General features: G+C 40.7%; 3 protein-coding genes across 6 annotated transcripts; 2 read left to right on the top strand and 1 right to left on the bottom strand.

Annotated features, from left to right (window-relative positions):
• Positions 1-1,826: 1,826 nt before the first annotated feature.
• On the top strand, positions 1,827-11,629 carry colq (collagen-like tail subunit (single strand of homotrimer) of asymmetric acetylcholinesterase). Of its 2 annotated transcripts, none has more exons than XM_041045425.1 (17): positions 1,827-2,000; positions 2,543-2,652; positions 2,935-3,009; positions 3,857-3,901; positions 4,087-4,113; positions 4,961-5,032; positions 5,334-5,396; positions 5,495-5,521; positions 5,650-5,694; positions 5,805-5,840; positions 5,938-6,018; positions 6,269-6,365; positions 6,944-7,074; positions 8,885-9,004; positions 9,131-9,257; positions 9,364-9,466; positions 9,577-11,629. In XM_041045425.1, exons 1-17 carry the CDS (start codon positions 1,904-1,906, stop codon positions 9,644-9,646), a joined length of 1,326 nt encoding a protein of 441 aa, XP_040901359.1. In that variant the 5' UTR covers positions 1,827-1,903; the 3' UTR covers positions 9,647-11,629. The 2 variants fall into 2 exon arrangements, with proteins under 2 accessions (XP_040901359.1, XP_040901358.1); XM_041045424.1 differs by having other exon boundaries at positions 9,116-9,257.
• Positions 11,630-13,240: 1,611 nt separating this feature from the next.
• Positions 13,241-22,010, bottom strand: plekha8 (pleckstrin homology domain containing, family A (phosphoinositide binding specific) member 8). 2 transcript variants are annotated; one of them, XM_041044634.1, is made up of 13 exons: positions 21,877-22,010; positions 21,276-21,392; positions 20,991-21,146; positions 20,739-20,860; positions 19,815-19,973; positions 19,656-19,696; positions 19,339-19,466; positions 17,821-18,166; positions 16,564-16,649; positions 15,707-15,765; positions 15,175-15,376; positions 15,024-15,085; positions 13,241-14,893 (listed from the first exon to the last, which is right to left on the bottom strand). In XM_041044634.1, the coding sequence occupies exons 1-13, from the start codon at positions 21,914-21,916 to the stop codon at positions 14,696-14,698; spliced, it is 1,716 nt and encodes a 571-aa protein (XP_040900568.1). In that variant the 5' UTR covers positions 21,917-22,010; the 3' UTR covers positions 13,241-14,695. The 2 variants fall into 2 exon arrangements, with proteins under 2 accessions (XP_040900568.1, XP_040900570.1); XM_041044636.1 differs by having other exon boundaries at positions 19,348-19,466.
• On the top strand, positions 21,350-24,311 carry fkbp14 (FKBP prolyl isomerase 14). Of its 2 annotated transcripts, XM_041044638.1 has the most exons (5): positions 21,350-21,443; positions 22,488-22,608; positions 22,931-23,082; positions 23,229-23,356; positions 23,455-24,311. In XM_041044638.1, exons 2-5 carry the CDS (start codon positions 22,520-22,522, stop codon positions 23,611-23,613), a joined length of 528 nt encoding a protein of 175 aa, XP_040900572.1. In that variant the 5' UTR covers positions 21,350-21,443; positions 22,488-22,519; the 3' UTR covers positions 23,614-24,311. The 2 variants fall into 2 exon arrangements, with proteins under 2 accessions (XP_040900572.1, XP_040900571.1); XM_041044637.1 differs by lacking the exon at positions 21,350-21,443 and having other exon boundaries at positions 21,985-22,608.
• Positions 24,312-24,401: the final 90 nt, after the last annotated feature.

The following is a 24,401-nucleotide window of genomic DNA, read 5'->3' as shown; positions in this document are numbered from 1 at the left end:
AAATCCAGTTCTTTTCAAATGTATAAATTTGCATATGTATTTACATAAATTTATACACATTTATATGCCTTGTCATATTTACAGTGGGTACGGAAAGTATTCAGACCCCCTTAAATTTTTCACTCTGTTATATTGCAGCCATTTGCTAAAATCATTTATGTTCATTGTTTTCCTCAATGTACACACAGCACCCCATATTGACAGAGAAACACGAAATTGTTGAAATTTTTGCAGATTTATTAAAAAAGAAAAACTGAAATATCACACGGCCATAAGTATTCAGACACTTTGCTCAGTATTTAGTAGAAGCACCCTTTTGAGCTAATACAGCCATGAGTCTTTTTGGGACTGATGCAACAAGTTTTTCACATGAACTTGAACACAGAACTTTCTCCCATCTCCCGACTGCATCTCTGGAGCTCAGCCACAGTGATCTTTGGGTTCTTCTTTACCCCTCTCACCAAGGCTTCTCTCCCCCGATTGCTCAGTTTGGCCGGACGGACGGCTCTAGGAAGGGTTCTGGTCGTCCCAAACGTCTAACATTTTAGGATTATGGGGACCACTGTGCTCTTAGGAACTTTAAGTGCAAGTTTTAAGTGTAAGTGTAACCTTGGCCAGATCTGTGCCTTGCCACAATTCTGTCTCTGAGCTCTTCAGACACTTCCTTCCACCTCATGATTCTCATTTGCTCTGACATGCACTGTGAGCTATAAGGTCTTATATAGACAGGTGTGTGGCCTTCCTAATCAAGTCCAATCAGTATAATCAAACACAGCTGGACTCCAATGAAGGTGTAGAACCATCTCAGGGATGATCAGAAGAAATGGACAGCACCTGAGTTAAATATATGAGGGTCACAGCAAAGTGTCTGAATACTTATGGTCGTGTGATATTTCAGTTTTTCTTTTTTAATAAATCTGCAAAAATTTCAACAATTTTGTGTTTCTCTGTCAATATGGGGCGCTGTGTGTACATTAATGAGGAAAAATGAACAAATGATTTTAGCAAATGGCTGCAATATAACAAAGAGTGAAAAATTTCACTTTGAAAAGGGGGTCTGAATACTTTCCGTACCCACTGTAAGCACAAGGTTGTAGGGTTTCTATCAGCATTGACAATCTTCTGCAATATCTACATACCTTTAATTTTAATGCAGTGAACTTTTAGCAAAAAAATGTGAGTACATAGTGTGATTAGTTTTATTAGATGTTGGTGTGTTAGTTTACATCAAGGTGCATGAATAGAAAATGGAATAATTTTCATATCATTATAGCTGAAGTGCTCTTGAGAAGGATGTTGTCTCTATTCCAGGTTTTTTTTTTTTTCTTTTTTTTTAACAGCTTTCCCATCCCCCAAAGAGCCTTCTTGGAAATGCAGACACTTAATTTTGTGGGACAGACTAGGCAATAAAACCAATCTGTCCGGAACTAAATGGATACCATGATGCACGGTGGGATGCATTAAAAGATAAATAAATAAAAAAAAGCACAACAAATTCATACACACAGAAGATTGATACACTAAATGAAAGTTGTCACACGACGCACAAATGCACTTTTACACCTTAATGCTGAATCCTAATTAAATCTCTTGCAGAAAATCCCAGTGTGGGTTAGTCTGTGAGAAGTGAGAGGAGAGCAGACAACAAAAGGCACCCCCTGCAGTTGTAGAGATCGAATATTGGCACCCGAAGCAGCTGGCGGGCTGTCTCCTGTAATTTTAGCGCACACTGATGCGGAGGAAAGATTTAATGGGCATTGGTCGGCGTACCTCTGAGGGCGTAAAGGAGACAGAGCAGAGCGAGCAGAGAGGGAGAGGACAGTGAGGAGAGAGGCACAGAGAAAGGCAGCGTGTGAGGGCTGCTGTGGCTCAGAAATAAAGTCAAGCAACTGTCTAGAGCAGCATGACTCTTCTAACACTTGGATTGTATCTGCCACTGTGGTGCTGCTGTGGCCTGGCTCAGTCCTCTTTTCTGGATAGCTTTATTTCAGTCCCAGCAGGTAAGAGAATTGTAATCCTGAGACTGTATGTGTGTACATGTACGCGTGTGTGTGTACTGTACTGTACTGTACATACAGCATTATGCATGCTCTGGTAGTAGAGCTGTACATCATGGATACCAAATGTTAAGTTTTGGGATTCATTTGGGCTCATTATGTTAGTAAAATACACTTGTTTTTATTTTCTTGTTGTGCATGAGGTAGAGTGGAAATGCCTCTATAAATAGCGAGACCAGCTCCAGTCCTTCAGTGAGAGGCACAGCTTTAGGAACTCTGCTGGACGGGTGTCATGATTTGAGAGTTTGCACCTGTTTCCCTGTCACTTATGCTGCCCCTGCATGTTCTAACCTCTGTGATTTGTCCAGCTTTTACTGTATGTGTGGGAGATTTGTTGTGTCACGTTGTATGTACCTTAGTTGTCCCTGCATGTCCATGTGTCACGAGTTAAGCATGTAAGAGGTCAGGATTCACATTCAGTTGTACTGTTTGACATGATCTGGCTTCATCGCCCGAGTGTCTGACTGCATGATCACCTTGCACAGCTCTCAGATCCCAGGAACAGCAGAAGAGATTCAGCCCATGCTGTTTACTGAGTCCACCTCCACCCCCACTCTTTCCTCCACCCCCTTCGCTTTGGCGCCGCCACACTCATGTGAGTCAAAGTCATGTGACTTTCTATTGTGGAATATCTGACTATTAATATGTCCTTGGGTGAAATCGAGACTGCCCCACTCTTACTGCCTTTTGACCCTGAATCAGACAGTTTAAAAAACTCAGATGGTTTCAGAAGTTTCATGATGAAATTCAGGTTTTAAGTTCTTGGACAAACTTTGTAAAGTCAGTAAAAATCTGTTGATCCTCCTTTTTCTAATTGCCATTTTTCAAAATCTGTAAAAGAAATATAGTATCTTATTTATATTTTCCATTTTCACAGGATGAAGTCATTTCAAATAATGGTTCTCCCTGTCCCCAAGGCCCCCCTGGGCCTCCTGGTCCCCCTGGACCTCAGGTAGGACCCAGACTCTTCCCAAACATCACTATCCCAGCAGTAATAATGTACTGTAGATGTGGGACTTCACAATTCCAATACACATTGCACAATTTTACTTGATTAGGATTCACTGCCAGTTTAGCTAAATCTGACTGTCACTATTTCATGTTTGGGGTCTGCGTAGATTTGAGGTGTTAAGATTTGGTACCCCAGCAGCACATTACCCCTTATCTCCTCTCCAACGTGAGAGTTCCTGCAGAGCAGGGGATGGGGATTTCTCTGGCCCATGCAACACAGCAGCCCATTAACGTTCTACATTTAGCTGAGACACAAATAGCCTTTTTCCACCGCCTGCCAGTGCGCCACACATCATTCTCAGAAACTGTTTGAAGAGCTGTCTGCCTGGAAAGGCATACTGTGTCGCGTAAATTCCAGGCATTACCAACACAAGCATGTGTCCATGTGTTTGTGTACTCTGGTGATGAAAGATATAAAGACATTTTGGCTTAATAGGTTTTTGTAAAAAACCCAACCTCCTCCGCTGTTAGCCCAGCGTTTCATTAGTGAAAAACAGATTTGCCAAATGATTGTTAAAGCTTTTGCTGTGTTTGCCTTGCCCATCTCAGGCTGTTACAGCATCAGCTTGACTGCAGCAGCATTTCAGTATATCAAGAGAACCCACAAGGCACTTTTAAATCAATAGTGGCCACTCAGCCTTCAGCTAATTGAAACTGCAGCTGTGGGGGCTCCAGAAGCGGACATGACATTGTGGTGGGATATTGTGGACAATAAAAGTAATTTAGATGGCTATCTGTGGGATTTATAAGCACATGCTATGAATTTATTGTTTTTTAATGCTCATCAGGGTCCACCTGGATTACCTGGGGTAGGAGGGCCTAAGGGAGAAAAGGTGAGCAGTTTACTCCTCTAGCCTCATCTCATTTAAGTTGGTCATTATATGTTTTACAATCCACTCGTTATTTTGTAAGCCAAAATTGAATTGACTTGTTGCACATGAGTGAAAGATGCTTGCTGGGAGTATATTAAATGACTGCCGTCCTTGTCCCCCCCCCCTCCTCCACATCCTGTCGTCAGGGAGAAATTGGAAGACCTGGGCAAAAGGTGAGTCTCCATTAATCACTCCATATTCTCCGCTAAGTGGATTTACTCAAAAATGAGATATAGTGCCTCCGCCTGCTCGCTTGCTAGCTGTAACTCAGAGCACTGCCTGTGCCTGGTTGTGTGCATCAAGAAATTGTGTGCGAGTACAACCTTGACAGGAGACAGAACACACACACTGACAGGATGAGAGGGGTACAGAGCTGCTGAGACGGGCTCTTTTGATAGCAGAGGGAGTTAACACTCTCACAGAAGGGGGACATATTGCCTCCCTTTTGACCCCTCAAAGACATCCAGCATCGTGCCTCCCTGTCAGATGACCCTCCCCTCTCTATTAGAGAGGGGAGGGAGGATGAGCCCACACAGCCTTATTGAAAGCTCAGGACACAGGGTTTGATCACCGCAGGCAGAAGAGAAGTGACCTCCTCAACGATCAGTCGCTGTGGTTGAACAGTAAAAGCGGCCCGGTGGGAGAGCTTCACTGGCTGGTGGCCTGACCGAGCAGCTTTGCAGCACTGCGGTGCAATTTAGCTTAGTGCTTCAGCCAGGTCATAAATCATTTTATTTCCCACAAGCAGGGACTCCTGTTCTATATACAGCACATCATTTAATTAAAGAGAGCAATGTGACAGGGCTTGTTAAAGTCATTCTCCCCCTACATGTGCAGCAGCGTCTGATAAATACTATAGCAAGCAGGCTGCCAGCTTGTACAGCAAATCTAGGACGTAGATTTCTTCAAAGTAAACATGGCTAAATGGACCCTGATACTTCAGCTGCAGTTGCTTTATCAGGCTTTTATAAGGTATTTCTGTGTCTCACATCATGTGTTAAAATTGATGTCTTCTGTAAGGGTCGAACGGGTCCTCCTGGACTCCCTGGGAAGCAGGGACCAGCTGGATGGCCAGGACCAAGTGGGCCCAAAGTGAGTAAGTCAGACCTCATGACATAGATGATAAAACATAGGACATGACTTGAGACTAGTAAGTCCCGATATAAGGTAGTGTAGATGAGTGCAGTTTTGATTTGTGTACCCATTAGTGCAATGAAATAATCTGTTATGTAACCTTTTCCATATAGATGAAATAATAATTAAACCTAGTCTGTATTCTGTATTATGTCTTCTTTGGGGTGGGGTAATATTTGGGGCGCATGTCCGAAAAATGAAACCAATCCACATTTATTATTTATTATTCACTTATTCTTATTGTCTTCCTCTGTGTCAGGGTGAGAAAGGTGACTCGGGGCTGATGGGTTTGCCTGGAGCCAGAGGACCAATTGGGCCAAGGGTATGATCTACATATGACCTACACTGATGACAGTTGGGCGATCTCCTCTTTCACATTATTTAGTTTCATCTCAGATATTTTGTGTTTTTGATCTTTAGGGTTTACCTGGTTATAAAGGGGAAAAGGTATGTGACCATCTTATTAAATATAATTTAGTACATACACGTTTAAAGTTGTCGAATGGATTTCCTTTTACATTTAAAATATATTTTTTTGTATATATTTATTTAAAGTAGGTATTTTGCTTTATCAGGGTTCTCGAGGTGATCGTGGTGAGACTGGACTCAAAGGTGATAAGGTGAGCAGAGTGTATCAGTGGTGTCACTGCAAATGTTAAAGCAGCAGCTGTGTATATATACACTGCATAAATCTATCATGATATTATCATCTACTGTTCTGTGTCCACAGGGTGCAATGGGTTTCCCAGGGATGCTTGGACAGAAAGTGAGCAACACATTCAAGAATTTCTTACCCAGAACTCACAAGTTTCAAAACCTGACTGAACTGACTGAGTGCTGAGTTGATGTGATTTGTCGCACAGGGAGAAATGGGTCCAAAAGGAGAACCTGGAATCTCAGGAAACAGAGGACCCACTGGCCGACCAGGAAAGAGAGGCAAGCAGGTGAGGTGTTTGTGCCTCAATTTTTAGTGTGCGATGGGACATTTTGAACACAGGAAAGATGTTATCTTTTATAGAGATAATACAGTAAGAATGAAACTCGAAAGTGCACATTATAGAGACACTGTGAGAGCAGGAGAGACACTGAGCAAGTGTCTTAAGGGTTTGTGGGTGAATAGAGACACTGTGAGACATTCTGTAAAGAAATTATTTAATTCTGACCACCTTGTGTTTTGTTTTGATCGTGTCTCAGGGACTGAAAGGGGATTCAGGCAGTGTTGGTCCTATGGGACCTGCAGGCCCACAGGGACCTCAAGGCCACCCTGGTCCTCCTGGTTCCCCTGCCACAGGTGAGACCTTTTACCTTTTCAGGGCATGAACGTACATCCTTTTTTAAAGGGACTGGTTTGCATGTGGCTCTGCACCTTCTCTGTTCTCTGAGAGTGTGTGAAAAGCTGTGCTGCCAATGAGAGGCGAAGAAAACATCCCCATCAGCAAAAGGAAGCACACTCTAGACCAGTGTGCGAGGTAACACCGGTAGTCTTATTTAGCACCAGAGAAATCTAATCTCCCGAAGTGAAACAAGATGCTCTCTTCATGACATCATGTGGCCAAAATGGATTCACAGATGGCGAGCCTCCCTGCAGTTTTACAAATATTATGTCACCACATAATTAAAGTGACATTTGTTATCTTGATCAGGTTTCTTTGTGAATTAAATTGATTGTGTTTGCCTCTTGATAGATGAATCAAAGGTACTGCGTGTTCTTTCACACACTACATTCATGCAACAACACTTCCTCTTTAGCCCCCTGAGCCTCCAGCGTTCTGGTACTTGGCAGCAAACATGTAGCCTGTGGTTGCTTTTTACTTCTGGGAGCCTTTGTATACAATAATGATTTTATTCTTTCTCTCCGCCAATGTTTAGGTCTTTACATGGTTGGAACAAAGGGTGCACGAGGCCCTCCGGGGCCTCCTGGAAAGTGTAGCTGCAGCTCTCTCAGCAGTTCACCATTTGATGATCATTCTTCCAGAGGAAACTATCCCAGAGTACCAGCGGTGAGAATAAATAAGGATGTCTAGCAAAATCTACAGTCAAGCCCAAAATTATTCATACCCCTGGCAAATTTTGACTTAAAGTTACTTTTATTCGACCAGCAAATGTTTCCTTGATTGGAAATGACACAGGCATCTCCCAGAAGATAATACGACGATGTACAAGAGGCATCATTGTGGAAAAAAATCTCAATAATCAATAGATAAGCCTTTATTGGCTATTACAGCAATCAAATGCTTCCTATAATTGCTGACCAGCTTTTTTGCATGTCTCCACTGGTATTTTTGCCCATTCATCTTCGGTCTCCTTGCCATCACCCTGATCTTTAGCTCCCTCCATAGATTCTCAATTGGATTCAAGTCAGGACTTTGTCTGAGCCACTGCAAAACGTTAATGTTTTTGTCGGCTAACCATTTCTTCACCACTTTTGCTGTGCGTTTTGGGTCGTTGTCGTGCTAAAATGTCCACTGGTGCCCAAGGTCAAGTTCCTCTGCAGACTGCTTGATGTTGTTGTTGAGAATCTTGATGTATTGCTCTTTTTTCATGGTTTCTTTTACTGTGATTAGGTTCCCTTGTCCATTGGCTGAAAAAACACCCCCACAGCATTAGGTTCCCACCACCATGTTTGACAGTGGGGATGGTGTTCTTAGGGTTGAAGGCTTCTCCTTTTTTAAGCCAAATGAAGGCTACATCATTGTGGCCAAACAATTCAATTTTTGTTTCATCTAACCATAAATCAGAAGACCATAAATCTTCCTTCCAGATGTGCTTTTGCAAAGGCCAATAGGGCTTTTGTGTGCCTTATCTGGAGAAGTGGTGTCCTCCTTGGTCTGCGTCCATGGAACCCAGCAGTGTGCAGTGTCTGTTGGACTGTCTGCCTTGAGATGTTGCCACCAGCAGAGCCCAGATTCACCAGGATGGCCTTGGTGGTGATCCTTGGATTCTTTTTTACCTTTTACCTTTTTTACCTTGTCTCACTATCCTCCTGGCCAACACAGGTGTCACTTTTGGCTTCCAACCACGTCCTCTGAGATTTTCCACAGTGGGATCGTCTTGTATTTTTTAATAATACTTCGCACTGTGGCCACTGGAACTTGAAAACATTTAGATATGACCTTATAGCCCTTTCCTGACTTGTGAGCAGCCAAAATGCGCAGCCGCAGGTCCTTAGTGAGCTCCTTTGTCTTAGCCATGACTGTCCACAAACCAACTGCAGAGAGCTGCTGTTCTTCATCTGTTGATTAAAACAGCTGTTCCCAATGAATCAGGGCAATTAGGAAGCTTTAGAACAGCTTGGACTATTTGGAATGGTATAGAGCTTTGGATTTTCCCATAGACTGTGACAGTTTTTTTCCACAATGATGCCTCTTGTACGTCATCATATTATCTTTTGGGAGACGCCTGTGTCATTTCCAATCAAGAAAAAACTTGATGGTTGAATAAAAGTAACTTTAAGTCAAAATTTGCCAGTGGTATGAATAATTTCGGGCTTGTATATATTGTATGTGTTAATAAAGCCTGTTATTATTCAACTAGATGTTATTTTCACATATAAAATTTTAGAAATCTTTGGGTTATTTGGTTTTTAATAAGTTTTGAGTTCATTATTTAAAGATAAAAGGTACTAAAAGATAAAAGTACACCTAGTGGAGAGATAGACATTGCTTTGAGACACATATTAACAGCCAGGACATAAAATTTTGATGCTCAGTATTTCCAAATTGCACTCTAATGGGATTCAACCTTATGATTCAAAATGCACTAAATACTGAAATCATTGCAGCAGATTTTCTCTCTTTGCCTTCTACTCAGATATTCGTTGTAAGCAATGAGGAAGAACTGGAGCGCCTTCACACCGATAATGCACTTGCATTCCGCAAAGACCAGAGATCTCTCTATTTCAAAGACATTGATGGTTGGCTGCCAATCCAGGTATCACAAAATCTGATTTTAACTTTATTTTTTTAATATTATTATTTTTTTTTTTTCACAGTCAAATTTTTCCTTCTTTTTTTAAACTCTGTTTCTTAAACTTTGTTAAAGACTTTTCCATTCCAGCTGACACCGTTCCAGTCCATGGAAAACGCACCTGATGATGAAGGTTACTGTGGTGACGGGATAGTGCAGATTTCCAGCGGCGAAGAGTGTGATGACAGGAATAGAGTCGTCACTGACGGCTGCGTCAGTAAGTCATGCGTCCATGTTAGGTGGTCTTCGATAGCCCCTTAGTTGTACTTTGCTGTGCACATATAACATGACCCCTCCACCTCTGCTGTCTCCCCTTACCACAGAGTGTAAACATGCCTACTGTGGAGATGGATATCGCTATGAGGGGGCCGAGGAGTGTGATGGAAAAGACTTCGGATACCAGACATGTAATTCATATCTTCCAGGGTAAGCTCAGTAAACAACTATTTGTGGACAAAGCTCTTTGCCGCATCAAAAGACAAGTGTTTTGTTGACATGTAAAACTGAGCTAAGGTTCTCCCTCCTCTTATTTGCAGGTCATATGGTCACCTCAAGTGCACACCATACTGCGTTATTGACTCCACAAACTGCAAGTACTTCACTTGAGGAGGAAGCTGGGCAGTGCAGCGGGATTCTCTGTGTGTTTTTTGCTTGACACTAAACAGGAATATTTTCATGCAAAAAAACAAAGAACAATAATGCTCCAAGCAAGAGACTCTGAAGGAAGAGGAAGCCAATGATTCTATGACGAAAGCAAAACAAAACTTACATCTATATATATATACATCTATAACTCCTCCGTATTGCTGCTGAGATGCCACGTAGCTCCCCCGGAGATATAAATTCGATCAGGGGAGGCGAAAGCCTTTAACCCACACATAGGAAATGCACAGGACAACTGCAATCTGTCTTAACAAGCAGGACTTAAGACGGGCCTCCTCACACCGCCTGATTGGACCCCAAACAGCTTCTGGATGCAACAGTTGTGTGACAGCCGTGCAGAGACTTAATTAAGTGCCAGAAGGAGATGTTACAGAGGAGCAGTAGCTGGGCCTGAGTCATATTAATCTTGACCCAGTTACTGTTGAGAAAGAGAGGCAGTAGGACATCCAGAGCCATGACCCCAGGTATTCTACTGCAGCGTGAGTGACCGTGCACAGCATTTGCATGAGGCTGGGATTACTAAGACCATGACAGCAGCTGTCGCTATCCAAGCATGTAACCATAATCAGTTTATCTGTTATTGCCACAACACGGTTTGTACTGTATACTCTCAATATCACATCATCAATTTCAGTCATAAAGGTAAAACCAGGCATATAGTATTATCAGTATGTATGGTTAGAGATGGAGATACAAGTGGATACGGTGCATGAATTATGCACTTGTAATATTTCAGTGAGACTGTTATACCAGGAGGCTGCACTTAGAAGTCTCCCAGCTCCTGGGAAACTTCAGAGGCTGACTGGACGTTATTACCTTGTGATGGTACCGTACTTGACAGGGACATCCAGAGTCTGGACAAGGTTTCATAAATTCAAAAACTTCTCAGGAACCAACAGGCAATGTAGCTCCACACAGCACCTTTCACAGGCATCCTCCACTAACTCTCTTTGTAAATCAAAAGACAGTGACTGTACGCTCAGGCACACAGGTAACTCAAATGAGAGCTTTAAATGGGTCGACAGAGTGCAGTCCTGTAGGTACGACGGAGTTCCTTCCCTGTGCTTCAACGAGAAATGAAATACACTGTATGTGAAGGCTTGAAACTGTTATGTTCTTAATTTTCTCACTGCACAGGAAAGGCTGGAATAGTCTGTAGCTGCTAAAGGGAGAGGAATTTCAATTCCAGTCTGTTCTATGGTCATTACTGTATTTACTCTAATACCTCTTTATCCAGTCTTTCTGTCTTACAGTATATACAGCAACAGAGAAACTCAACAGTAAACTTAACAGTGTAGATGTAGTCCGCTGTGTGCTGGGCACCAATGGTGAAAAATGACTTTGCCGATATAAGCTGACATTTTCCACAAGCTACTGTATGACTCGCAGTGCCAAGGGAGACCTTTTCTCAGCCATACTTAGACGTAGTCGGGTGTTATAAAACGACTCTTCAGTAAAAGCAATCGAAAGATAAAGACTGTTACTATATCGTGTCTGCATGCTTGTGATACCGTGCTAATAATTGTGAAACGCTTACACTTTGTCAAACACTGTTTTGTAAATCACTGCATTCATCAGCATAGCAGGTGTCTTAAGAGATGTCAGTCTTGCTCTGGCCAGAGTGTAGCTATGTATGTATGTATGTATGACAATCTTTATATGATAGTGATGAATTGTGCCATGCACAAAGCTCAAGTACCGTTTAGGAACCACGTTGAATGTCGTGCCTGTGGCTTGTGCTGCTGTGCTGTATCCTGTACTGTGTATGCACAACAATGTTGAACCATAACATGCATGTGGTAATGTACTGTAAGGCTTTATGAAATATATTCACTGTGACTGGGATAGTGAAGGTTCATTTTGTTTCATTCTTCTGATATGATTTATACAGTAGTTGTGGACAGTTTTCAAAAGGACTGAAAATAAAATGGGAATTTAAATCATTCGCTCTGTCTTACACATGCATCTTTGAAGTCTGGTCAGGGGTTTGTCAGCAGCTTTGCTTCCTGTCTGCTGTGAGAAAGAGGTGACAGTGATTGGGAGCAGTGCAAAAAGCCAACAGGCAGTGACAGAGATGCTATTGACGTTCCCTCAGCGCAGAGCTCTCACTGTAAAAAAAAACAAAAAACAGATATCTATCAAGTGGTAAAAAAGAGGGTGTCAGCAGGTCCTTGCAAAGTGCTGTGTTGGACTAAATAGTAAACAGAGAGTGAACTCCAACACCGCAATTGGTTTTTAGCTTGTGTTTCTGTCTCGATGAAGCCCCTCAGAGCTCAGTCCGTGCCTGGAGATGAGGCTCAGTGACACAGGTTTGGGGACGGGCAGCCAGCCAGAGTTTCAGCAGAGATGTTTGAGGCTCGATGCGACCACGTAACTCTATTAGCATGCCGTATTTCTTTGCTAAATCACATCAGGACAATTTGTCTGCTGAGATGTCTGAGTAAAAGCTTGCCTTGGTGTATTTATCCCATCATATGCATTTCCTTAACCAGGTCAATCAGATTTGTACCACAGATGTCTCTGTGCAGCACTAAATGTCGCTGGAGATGCAGTGGGCAACCTGATTCCTAATGAAAAGATCTGCTTTGCACACAGAAGAATCTATAGAAGTTTTCTATTGATTCATTTATGAACCAGTAAGCTATATATGATAAGATAAGACACTGTTCACAGAGTTAAAGTTGTAGGAAGCTGGCTCTATTTTGAGCTTTCACTGGCATTAAGTTAATGAGGTGAAATCAAACACTTTTTCCAACAAAGGGGTTATTTTAGTGCAGGTTGGCTGGTGTAGCATTACAGCTGTGGCACAAGCGTTGATGCAAAGGAGGCCACAGGGACAGGAAGCAGGCAGGGACCCAGCTGTTGGCCCAAGCCAAGTGAAAATCCCTGACCTATAGGCAGGAATTGCTGGCATGCAGGGTGCTGTGGTCCTGGCAGAGGACATACTATTGCTGCACATGCAAAACACTAATTTTACACACACAGAAAGATATGCAAAGGTGATTTAAAACTCTCTGCCACTGCAGATTTACTATCTATTGCTTACTCTTTGATTTGTTTGTCACAAAGCTCAAATACCTTGACAAGTAAAAATGTCAAGGAGTGAATGGCAGAACATTGCCTAATAAACAGAAACATGGTTGTTCTACCTCTGGGCTCCTGTTTGACCCAGAATATGAGACATCATATTTGACTGGAAGAAAATTTGACACACACTAAGACAACTTTATTTATTATTTATTAAGTATAAATCAAATAGCATCTTCTATACATTCATAGAAAAAAAAATCAAATGTTTACTATTACAATAGCATATTTTCAGGATTAGCATCAGACCATATCTGCATCAGGAAATTGGCCTATTGCACATCTGAGATGTAAACCTGCTGCAAATGACTTATTTGTGGTACAATAGTTTTTACTGTATGCATTCCTGAAAAGTCTAAAGAAAAGTCTGAGTAAAGTTAAAAATACTATGGGGCGTGTCTCGGTAAAAAAAAGCCCTATGAGGATGTTCCTGCTTTGTTCAAATGGCTCAGTTAATCTATGGCCACACTTTAACCTGGCCAGGAGGTGTCTTACCACTCTTTTTTTTTTCCTTTGTATTTTTGAATTGACATCATAAAGTATTAAGTACAGCTGGTAACAACACTCAAGTACATGTAGAACTCTGCATGGTTGAGATGGAGGACAAAAAAAAATGAACGCTGGAATCTGTAAAGCAGACTTGCTGAAGGTTAAGGAGAAGCAATGTATTTTAACTCACACTATCTATCCCCTTTATGATTATTAATTTACTTGGTTAATTCAAGGCCTTGGCCTATGTTCAGTTTCCATTGGCACCTATGTTACTTAATACATAAAACCATGCAATCACTAAACATGCTCTAGGAATACAAATGCCCATACATTCACACAAAAGCCAGACTGAAATGATCCCCATGACATTAATGTGAACGTTATAACTTAAGACATAATAAATAGACACTGAGAAAATGCATAGGTTTGTGCAGAGGATGTCCACATAAATATTCAGCAGTTATCAGGACATTAACAGATACACTGTATGATTCCATTTTCGTGTGTTGTGGTACTGTAGGCAGCGGAGGCTAAAGCCATTCACATGACAGTTCCTTTTTGGTCCCATGGAAAGTCTCCAGAGCGACAGCTCGTAAAGTAATGTCAGCCGTGTAAAACAAATTAACACATTGTCAAACTGCGGGTTTCAGATTAAAATTTCAGGGAAAAGAAAAAAAAATTATTGAAAAATATTGATTCATTTCCACTAAAACGTCAACAGTCAGTGCAAGAAAAATGTTTATCTAATACACTCAAAGTCAGCCCAGTATGTTATTCCATCACATACTTAAGGCATATGTTGGGCATCGTAACAATCTGACATTGTTTTTTAGTGCTTTTTGTTGGTTTCAAGTATCACCTCGTTTCACGAATCCGATGAAACAGGACAATCTTGATTTAAAAATTTCTCTGCATTCTTATCAGTTCAAGGAGAAGAAGGATCTTCAGGGAAGTAGAGCCAAAGACCTTGTGGTTATGTACCTTAAAACACGTACAGTACATAAACAGCCACAATACAGCGACAAAATGTGCACCAGAAACAAATGTCACCATGAGTAATTATGGTTGGAGTCTGCATAACAGGGCTTAATACCCCTACACTGTCACAGGTCTTCTGAACAAGACCTGGAATCTACATTTCATCACACCATAATGTCTTCATTGTTTATACTTGCTTTGCCTCTAGTGGGCTTCTACAGACATTAATACCTTCTTCAAACCTAGACCCTCTACTCTCGTAGAGTTTAAGAACCACTGGAAACACCTCACACCGACATGGGACACGCTCACATTATTTTGTACACTAGATACACTTGGCATCTGGCACCTTCCTTCAGCAGTTAGACACTACTCTGCCCTCTGCGCTCAGGTTCTGTCCTTCCTTGAACTCGAATCATCTCTTTGTTCCATGTTTCACACTACCTCATCAGACTCCAGGTTGTATTCTTCATATAGGGCATCCAGGATGGCCAGCTGTTTCTCCATGGCCGGGAGGTACACGTCCAGGTCCCTGTGCATGCCGCTGGTGAAGCCGCTCTTCAGCTCGTCGCCCTCACTTGACACTAAGGCAGCGGTGAAACTTTGATAAGACGGGGCAGCTCTCAGGGCCAACTGGGGAAAAGACCAGGGGAAAAAAATTAGAGGAGTCACACTCTAAGCAGGGACAAACATCAGAGGAGATGAAAGATAAACAGTAAAAGCAACATGTGAGAAAACAGTGGGGTAAGTGAGGGAAACCTACAGCAAACACTCCTCGCACAACCCATCCATGGTACTGTCGAAGGGTCTTTCCATAGGCGTTATCTGGGTGAAAGAAGACTTACACAATGAGGAAACTTGACAGTGAACAGGCATTAAATTTCATGCGTTTGCGTATGTCCGACTTGGCTCACTTAGTGCTCCCTGGATGTCTTGTTCTCCTGCGTTGACCTCTGAAAGAAACTCTTTGAGGAACTTTAGGCCTCGTCTGAGCCACAGCAGAGCCTCGGTGGCTGAGTTGCGCACCTGGGTGACATCTGTCTGGACTTCATGCAGCACAATAGACTGTAGTGTGGGGAAGCTGTGAGGGTCCGACATCAGCTTCTGGTGTATTTTCTAGAGCGTCACGAGACAAAGTAATATAGTGACATAAAAGTGAAAGATTAAATTTTCCATTATTAGTAATGAGTCTGATTGCTAATTAAAGATAAACCAGATGGGACCACACAATATTGTTTAAAAAAAACAAAAAAACAAAAAAAAAACAAAACAAAAACATCCCTCCCTGTTGACCTATTGCATGGTACATCGTAAGTGACTTACGCTGATTGGTGAAGTTTGTCACAATATGTTCTGCACAATAGAGCAGCTTTTATTGAATGGCTTTATAATTGCTTATTTTTTTGATCAGTAAATTGATTAATTATAAAAAATGTGTGAACTTACCTTTATATTTCCAACAAAATCCATTTTAACTGGTGCAAAGACAGTGGACCCCAGTTTGTCTGAGAAAAGAGAGTCTATGATCATTTCTTGCATTTGTTGCTTCTGAACTACAGATTCTCAATTTTTATGTGCTATTTAAAAAGTGCATGATGTTATGACTTTAACAGAAGTTTTAAAACCTAAAGAGGACTGTTATTATTCAAGAGACATCTTGTTATGATTAATTCAACATTTTGACAGAACAGTTAGATCTCACCTCACTCTCTGTATATTCAGGACCAGCGCAGATGTTGGTTATTAGAAAACATAGACTAACACTACCCTGGCCTTCTTACAACTGAACATTGTTGTTCAAGAATAACTGCAAATCTCTAACGCCAAATAATTCTTGATAACCAACAACCCGACCTCTCCCCCTAAATATTAGGACAAGTTTTTTCATGTCCTGCACTTCTTTATACTGTTACTGTGAGTGACCACCATTATCTCTATGTTGTACACCCGGACAAAGACACACACAGCTACAAGAACGCATAAGAGCTGATTGCAATGATAAACCTCGTCATGCGACTGATTGTTAAACTACAAAGAATAAATAAAGCTACGGAAAGACATACAGTGGCAGAAGGAAATAATGAGGGCACGACAGAAATGAATGGATGAATCCAAGAAAGAAAAGCTGCAGCTTCATTGATTATAGACCATGTGAAAGACAGAGCATGCACACACAACAGTAAAAAGAAGTAGTTTTTCTTAAGATTATAAAGGATCAAATAATCACAGATGTAAATGGGCATCATGAGAAAGAGGAAGTGTTGCAGATTGAAATGAGAAGAGACTGAAAGTGATCGGCCTACCTAATACAGGCACTATTGCATAGCATGAGTCCAAAAACTCTTGTGTAGGGATACCATTGTCGTCGTCCAGTCTTATATCACTAAATCTAAAAAAAAAAGTAGAACAGATTCAAACAAGAGAATATATTAGAGGTATGTATGCCATTTCAATTTTTATTTGATCAAATCAAACAGAAAAAGAAAAGGGTACAAACGTCAAAACCAAGCCAGAGAAATGATCCACACAGTGTCATGCAATCCTATGCCTGACAATACCTGAGACTAGTCTGCTACCTCGTCTACAACTTCAGAGCTGTTTGTTTTTAATGTCTTAAACTGCCCCAATGTTAAAAGACAAACTACAAAAATACATATATTGTAATTAGTAGTTGTAGGAGCCATGAATGTATTACGTATTTTTTCTATTAGTAATAAAGTTAAGAGATATTGTTTGTTTTTTCATGGTTATATATTAGTTGATATCACCTGTTGGTCTTTTTTTTGTTTGAGAGAGAGAGAGAGAGAGCGGGTGGGACACCGTATTTTTTGTTGACGGCTAATTTTCTTTGATCACTGAGATTATTTTGGTTTTATTTTAGAGCACGTTATTATGAGTTGATTATCTTTTGTTTGTTAATAAACTGTTAAATTTAGGTTCGAAGTCTCAGTGGATTTTTTTTTGTAGCGCGTCAGACAATTGGGCCCATCCTTCTGTCTCTCAGTGACTCTGAGGACTGCGAAGTCGCTACAGTAGTTGAATACTGGATAAATGAGGCAATGATTTTCCTTCATTATAAAAATGTTCACCTCAAAACCTAATATCACACAAATGACCATTCACACTAATCAGTTGCTCAGTAACACTCTTCCAGGTCTTAAAAAAAACAAAAACAAAGTAAAATGTTTGAAATACAGAGTGAAATGTTAAAAAAAAAAAATTTTACAAACCCAAATATCAGACAAGGGCCCCTCTGTGTCATGTGATCAAGAGAGAACACACTAATATAAAACACTTATTTTAGTTAAAACTTCCCAAACCTGTTATTAATTTATTCTGTGCAACACTGTAATACAGTTAATATATTTCCACAAACTGTGCAGTTCAGTCAAAAGATGCAGCACAAGTGCAGTGCCTCAAAGACAAAAGTACTACATATAGCTTAAACTGGTTTATCCTAATACTGTAATAGTGAACTATCACAGACGATCATAGTAACTTTTCATACAGTAACTAGTGTGTCCTAAAGGATGTGACCTTCCTGAGTAGCATTTTCATACCTGTGACCCATTGTGCTGAAGAAAGTTTCCACGTGCTCTGTGTCTTCGGGCTCTGATGAAGCTCTGGAAGTCTCGTTTTCAAGTTGAGGCTCGTCTGTAGCAGCCTCCCGTTGAATCTGCGGCTGGACAGCGTTCGCGTCCTCATTGTTGTCGTCGTGCTCTTGACTTTGGTCCACTTTGTGCTTCTGCTCTTGTGTTGCCCCCTTCTGATCATCAGCTTCATTTTCCTCACCCCCCTCTGCTGGTTGGTCATAGTGCTCAATCTCTGAGGTATTCTGAGTAGTGTATAGAGTAGGATCAACTCGCTCCTCGTGGACTGAGCTGTTGGCGCTGCTTGCTTCAGTGTCTGTATGTGACAGTAGACAAACAGATACATAAAATCTATGTTACCACACAACAGGATTGAAAACAAACATGCATACACATATGGTTTCAGTCAAGATGTCTTTCAAAGCAAGTCTAAACCCCAGTTTTCATCAGACTGGGTGTAGCAAATTGCGAAAGGGGCACTTGGTCAACTTGCACAACCATCACATACAATTATTCTCTTTAACAACTGGCAGCAAACACCAACACAAAGCTCACACTCATCCTTCATTCAGTACTTCAGTAAGTTTCAGTAGTATGACAAACTTAAAAGACATGCTCCACACTAAACTTTGTATGGAGTGCAAGTACTGCAGCACTGACCTCTGTGGGTTAAAAGGTTCAAGTGTGTCACCCAACATCACAGCTGGGTGTGGCAAGGTGTGACTGGTTTCAGTTGTGACAACACCCAGCTGTGATTTAGCCTTGCCCTTTGTGAAGTGCTGTACTGTGAAGGGTAAAGGTAAAGAAAGCAGCAACGACAAGATGACAGCACCAAGAGATTTTTAGCCTTGGTGTACTTTAGAAGTGCAAAGTCTTTTTGATTTGGGGGTTTTACCCCCTATGGAAAAAAAATCATAATTCACTGCTAAATTTAAATACTATCTAATTAATACTGAACTATCAAACAATTAAGCTAAAATAATCTGTCTACACAAATATTAAATTTGATTTGATTGACCAATTCCTAATTCCTATATAGTGCTACTTTACATTAAAAACCTCATATTTACTAAAGGAAATCACTACAGGCCACCCCATAAATAAACTTACAAATAGCAAATTTCAATACATTGTATGTTTTTTTAATTTATTAATTTTAAATATTGTATTTTGTTATCACAGTGAGGTTGTATAGGTATTACTGGCAAGCCAATAATAATGAACTGAAAAAGACTGATCTTATTTTCCATCACTGGCAGTAGCCTCCCATGTGTAAAGGCTTTGTTATTGCTAAGGGAAATACAATAACGTAACTGGGCATCCATCATCGTCTGCTCACTAAAAGTCAATAATCTATCCACATCCTTTCAGATGATGTACACACAACAACCAGACCTCTGTGCTGTGCGGTCGTTACTTTACGGAATGCAGTAATGGCTTACAGTTCAGGGAGCTCTGCAGCAGGTAAAGTGAGTGGGGCTGGGATACCTGTTTTACCTGATAGGGAAGGGTGCTGTTCTGGTCTATCTGATTCATCTGGTCCCTCTGCTGCAGAGTCAAGGCTCCGGTCGTCGTGTGCAATTGCTTCTCCTGAGGTTTCAGCCAAATCGCTCCATCTGGAATGAATTTGAGTGCACTGTGTTAATGTTGTTTTAGTCTTTTGAGCATATATATAATTATCAGTTGTGCCTATTGTGACACAGAAATGAAATAGAAATTAGGTGTTTGAAAGTATTTAATAGAGTATCATATTTGTGCCTCAATTTATTGAGGCACTGTGTCATAACATAAGAAAAACAACCTACTGTTCTCCAAGGTTCTGATTTAGATGATTGACAGGTTTAATCTGTTGGGGAGGAAAAGACATACAGGGATTACATGTTTATTTTTGCGAACCATCCAAAACTAATTATATTAGATTGTTATTTTTATGACTGGTCACAGTGTTGTTGAGAAAAATGTACCTTTTGGGGTTTTATGGCTGCTACTGGGGGAGATCCTGGTGGACTCTGTGTTGCCATATCCGAACTAAAAGTACGATTTGCTATCTGCATGCATTCCTCTAGTGTCTTCAGGAAAGTGGTGCATGTTGACTTCACCATGTTTCCAGTGTCTATGCCTGTCTGAGAGAAACACACAAACATACACATTAGCAAACACTGCCAAATATCCCAACACTAAAGTAAATGTCCTGACAGGTAAGTACAGTGCCTATAAAAATGTATTCACCCCCTTGGACTGATTTATGCTTTTCAATAACCTTTTCTCAAAGTTGCTTGGCATGTTCTTTTGTCTTCATGGTGTAACTGTAGCCAGGAATACTGATAAACCAGTGGCTGGACCTTCCAGACACAGGTGTTGTTATACTACAATCACTTGAGACACACTCACTGCACTCAGGTGATCTCCATTTTACTAATTGTGAGACTACTAGTACCAATTGCCTGTATCTCTATTGAATTAGCTCAGCCACTTTGAAGGGGTGACTATTTATGCACTTATTTCACCTTATCACTTATTTTATCATGTATTTTTAATATTAGTTTCCACTTTGACAATTTTTTATGTAAATTACTGTCAAAATAGCCAAATTATATGGACCATGATCCCATTTATAAAAACAATTAAAGGATAAAACATCCAATATTTTTTATAGTCACTGTATGTTGTTTGGTTACAGCATGCAAACAAAATCTACTCAAATCTATAAAACAAAAGATTTTTTTAAATTATTTGTGGTAACATTTGTTGTTTGCCTGGTATATTAACAAGCATAGGCACACAGCAATTTGATGTCTTGCTAGTTGCAAATGGGCAACCCTATACTGAAGTTTCACACCAACCGCAGCATCTCTTATTTCATCAGCTCATCCGAACCTTAAACTTACCTCCGCTGTGTCTCCTTGCTCATCATTCTCCTTGATCTTGTTTACTTGTTGGAGAAGAAGGTCACAGTACAATCTGAGTTCTGACATCTTAGTTTTCAGGGCCTCTGTGTTCTCCTGGAGCTCTGTAATAATAAAAGCAAAATAACCAACATTTGGGAATTTACAATACTTTAACAACAACTTATAGCTGTGTATAAGCACAGCCTGTACACAGCCTGTATGTCAGATTTGGATGTTATGGCATCCTAATACCTTTTTCTCTCTTTGTTCGGTTGTCTGTCAGGCAAGCTTTGGCTGTTCCCAATGCCACCAGCCATTTCTGCCTTTCTGCTGCATTGATGGCTCTGAGGTAAAAGTACTGCTCTCCTGGTATGGTCAGGTCAACTCGTGTAGAGTCAGTGGAATGAACTAAAAACGCAGCAGCAAACAGGGAGACATGTTTGTCAGCGCTACACCCCCAAAAAAACAGTAGAACTTCCTTACCCACACACGCTCAATGAAACACGTACAAAGTGTGCGACCTTGGATTTCACAAACCTTGGATTTCACAAACTGAAATTTTAATGCTGCCCTTGCAACCTTTCCAGGCATCCTCTTGAGAGTCATAGTAAGACAAAGTTCCTCCATCGAGCACAAACCAACGAGGCTGCCACCCTGAAAAAGATTCAGATGTTAGGTAACTGCTCTCACGTCGCTGTTCAAAAAGTACGTATATTTACGTTTCCAATACTTGAAATCACTTAACAAAAGAAACACTTATCCAGCTTCATAAACTTGGAAAGAGTTAACCCTTACGCTGTGTTAGCTGCAACTAATCAGTTGTTAAGTCAGATTACGATGACAGATGGTTGAACTACCTAAATTAGCTAGCGCTACCTGTGTAGACTTCAAAATTAAGGATAACTCCTCATTCGTTAAACAGCTAACTACCTTGGTAAGGTAAAGACACACAGAAACCAGTTAATTCAAAGTGGTGCATACAGTTGAAAGCAGGCGGTAGCTCAAGCCAGCCTCCCCGCTGCCTGTTCGCGTTATGAACTAACTCAACACAAGTCCGCTACGACGTTGTCATGCTAGCTAGCTGCCTTAAAACGAGCACTACAACCGAAAACCCACAAAGACCGTGAGACTAACTTACCGCTAATGTAATTGGTCCACTTATACAGCATTCCCTCCATTGTTTATTTATGTATTTTCGCCGTTCATTACTTGTTTATCATAACAAGATCTGATGCACAGCTGATTGCACCGACTCCATCGGGGCCCTGTGTGGTTTGCGGAGTAACGTCCCCGGCTTTACATTTCAGCTACGTAGATAAAACTGCGTAAACTTTTTCGTGAATGGGGATCTATGCGATGACGAGAGAGGCTAACAACGTTCCTCCCACTTACGTCAGAGAGTTTTAAGTTTTGTGGGTGTCAATAGTGGTGATTGATACAAACAAAGACCAATAAAATGAGAGAATACACGTTGGGCGGGGCTTCTTAATGAATTTATCCAATTGTAGAGGAAGGAGGGCCAATAGCTGTACAGTGGCTCCGTTTGTAGCTGAAGTTGGCTGCCACGTATTTGGCATTCCTGCCATGTATATATTTTGGGTACAGCATTTTATGGGAAGGGTTTAATTAGCTTTTTGTCAAATTTGTGAGTAAATGAGACATTGTCTGTCAAAATGATTCTTTTTTCTCTTTTCTCGATATTCCCCTCATTGTTTGTGTTTGTCAATGGGGGAAAACTGCCCGAGCCAGAAGTGAAAATTGAAGTTGTACACAAACCGTTCATGTGTTACCGCAAGTCAAAGTATGGAGACATGCTTCTGGTTCATTACGAGGGATTCTTGGAGAGTAATGGCACCATGTTTCATTCCAGGTAACCTCTATCTATAAGTTGTAATAGTGCTGCATGTATTGCTGGACACTCCGGTCCTTATGCTGGATAAGTCACATTAGGGTCACTGCTTGTTATAGCTGTAAAAACCATTACATATATCTAATGGACCAAACTGTGCTGCAGTCTACTGCTTGTCAGTATTCGGGCCATTGCCCATTGAGTCCTCATGTACCAGTGACCTCTCCTTACAGTTTGATGGCAACCAGTGAACCCTACTGTGCAACTTTGTGCTATCATTTCTGTGCATTCTGGACTTTTCTTTCTCAAAAAAACAAAAATGGTGCTTTGTGACTCTTGGCAGCCGCAAACATGGGGATAAAAATCCAGTATGGTTCACTCTTGGGATGCGAGAGGTGCTTAAGGGTTGGGATAAGGGTCTGCAGAACATGTGCACAGGAGAGCGCAGGAAGCTGACCGTCCCTCCATCTCTAGCATATGGCAAGGAAGGAAAAGGTATAGTAACAAACTATTTTTATTCTAAAAGTTGTGGTAGCAAGTGTGTTGTCTGTTGCTTCAAATTTCCCCTTCCATTTGTGTTCCACCATAACCTGCCTGTGATTTTTTTTTTTTTTCAAATGAATATTTTTGTTTGTCTACAGGCAAGATCCCTCCAAGCAGTACTCTAATTTTTGACATTGAGCTCATAGAGATTCGAAACGGTCCGAGATCACATGAGTCTTTCCGGGACATGGATCTCAATGATGACTGGAAGCTCTCCAGAAAGGAGGTGAGAAATTCCTATAAACTTCTTTTCTTTATATGTTAAGATTGCAGATGTATTGTATTGCTATGTGAACAGTCATTGTTATTCCCCCTGCACTTCAGGTGAAAGAGTATCTGAAGAAGGAATTTGAGAAACATGGATACTCACCTAATGACACACATCATGATGCGATGGTAGAGGACATCTTCAAAAATGAGGATGAAGATAAAGATGGTTTTATATCTGCGCGGGAATTCACCTACCAGCATGATGAGCTCTAAAGGACTGAGTTCAACTACTTCTTCATTTTTTTTTTAACTACCAGAGTGCTTGTTTTATGAATTTCCTACAAAACAGTTACATGAATTGAGGAATTTGAATTTGTTACTGGGCTGTTTTACATGGACCTCTTTCAAGGACTTGTTTTTTTTTTACACTTTTGAACAGTATTGTCTTGTTTTTGGTTGAACTTGAATACATCAACTCAGTTTTTCTTGTCATTTTATGTAAAATTACATCCATAATATATTTGTTTCAATTATACAATGCACTGATGATGTCACCATAGATGTATTTAGGCCACAGTATTGGATTTTTTATATTGATTTTTTTTTTTAATAAACAGAACTTGTTAGTGATCTGAACAATTCATGTGCTGAAAAAAGCAAGTGTGCTTTCAGCAGTGGGTTGATGTGACACTGAATGATGATGTTTTTTCTGTGCATGTCTTCATTGGTCACTAGGGGGCATTGTTGTCCTTTACTTCTGTATCATTTGTTGAAATCTCTAATGCTTAAAAACAGCTTTAGTATACGGTCAGTGGCCCTTGACTTAAATTTCTTAGGTGCTGTACTGTTAATAACAGACCAAATGATCAAAATGAGTCCACAGATATATATACAATGATTTTTTTTATGGAGAGTAAATCATGAGGAAGTTGCAGGTAGCACAATGTTTCTTTAATAAAGGTTGGGTCACTTGAAATGATGGTTATATCAAAATATGATGCGTGTCAGATTTCTGAGTAATAAGCCTTAAATCATATTTAATTTCTTCCTCCATATTTTAT

This window comes from Toxotes jaculatrix, chromosome 8, assembly GCF_017976425.1.
Source record: "Toxotes jaculatrix isolate fToxJac2 chromosome 8, fToxJac2.pri, whole genome shotgun sequence".
In the NCBI taxonomy this organism is placed as follows: Eukaryota; Metazoa; Chordata; class Actinopteri; family Toxotidae; genus Toxotes; species Toxotes jaculatrix.
Note: the sequence above shows the minus strand (reverse complement) of the source record. Positions and strands in the feature narration are given on the sequence as shown.

Excerpts from the sequence above, each read along its gene's own strand:
- colq (XM_041045424.1), top strand. The coding sequence starts at position 1,904 with ATGACTCTTCTAACACTTGGATTGTATCTGCCACTGTGGTGCTGCTGT. Across the intron at positions 3,010-3,856 it reads CTGGTCCCCCTGGACCTCAG|GGTCCACCTGGATTACCTGG; the intron begins GTAGGACCCAGA and ends AATGCTCATCAG. Across the intron at positions 9,467-9,576 it reads TGTAATTCATATCTTCCAGG|GTCATATGGTCACCTCAAGT; the intron begins GTAAGCTCAGTA and ends TCTTATTTGCAG.
- plekha8 (XM_041044634.1), bottom strand. The coding sequence starts at position 21,916 with ATGGAGGGAATGCTGTATAAGTGGACCAATTACATTAGCG. Across the intron at positions 16,650-17,820 it reads TTCAGCACAATGGGTCACAG|ATTTAGTGATATAAGACTGG; the intron begins GTATGAAAATGC and ends TTTTTTTTTTAG. Across the intron at positions 14,894-15,023 it reads TTGTGCGAGGAGTGTTTGCT|TTGGCCCTGAGAGCTGCCCC; the intron begins GTAGGTTTCCCT and ends TCTTTTCCCCAG.
- fkbp14 (XM_041044637.1), top strand. The coding sequence starts at position 22,412 with ATGATTCTTTTTTCTCTTTTCTCGATATTCCCCTCATTGTTTGTGTTT. Across the intron at positions 23,083-23,228 it reads ATATGGCAAGGAAGGAAAAG|GCAAGATCCCTCCAAGCAGT; the intron begins GTATAGTAACAA and ends GTTTGTCTACAG. Across the intron at positions 23,357-23,454 it reads GGAAGCTCTCCAGAAAGGAG|GTGAAAGAGTATCTGAAGAA; the intron begins GTGAGAAATTCC and ends CCTGCACTTCAG.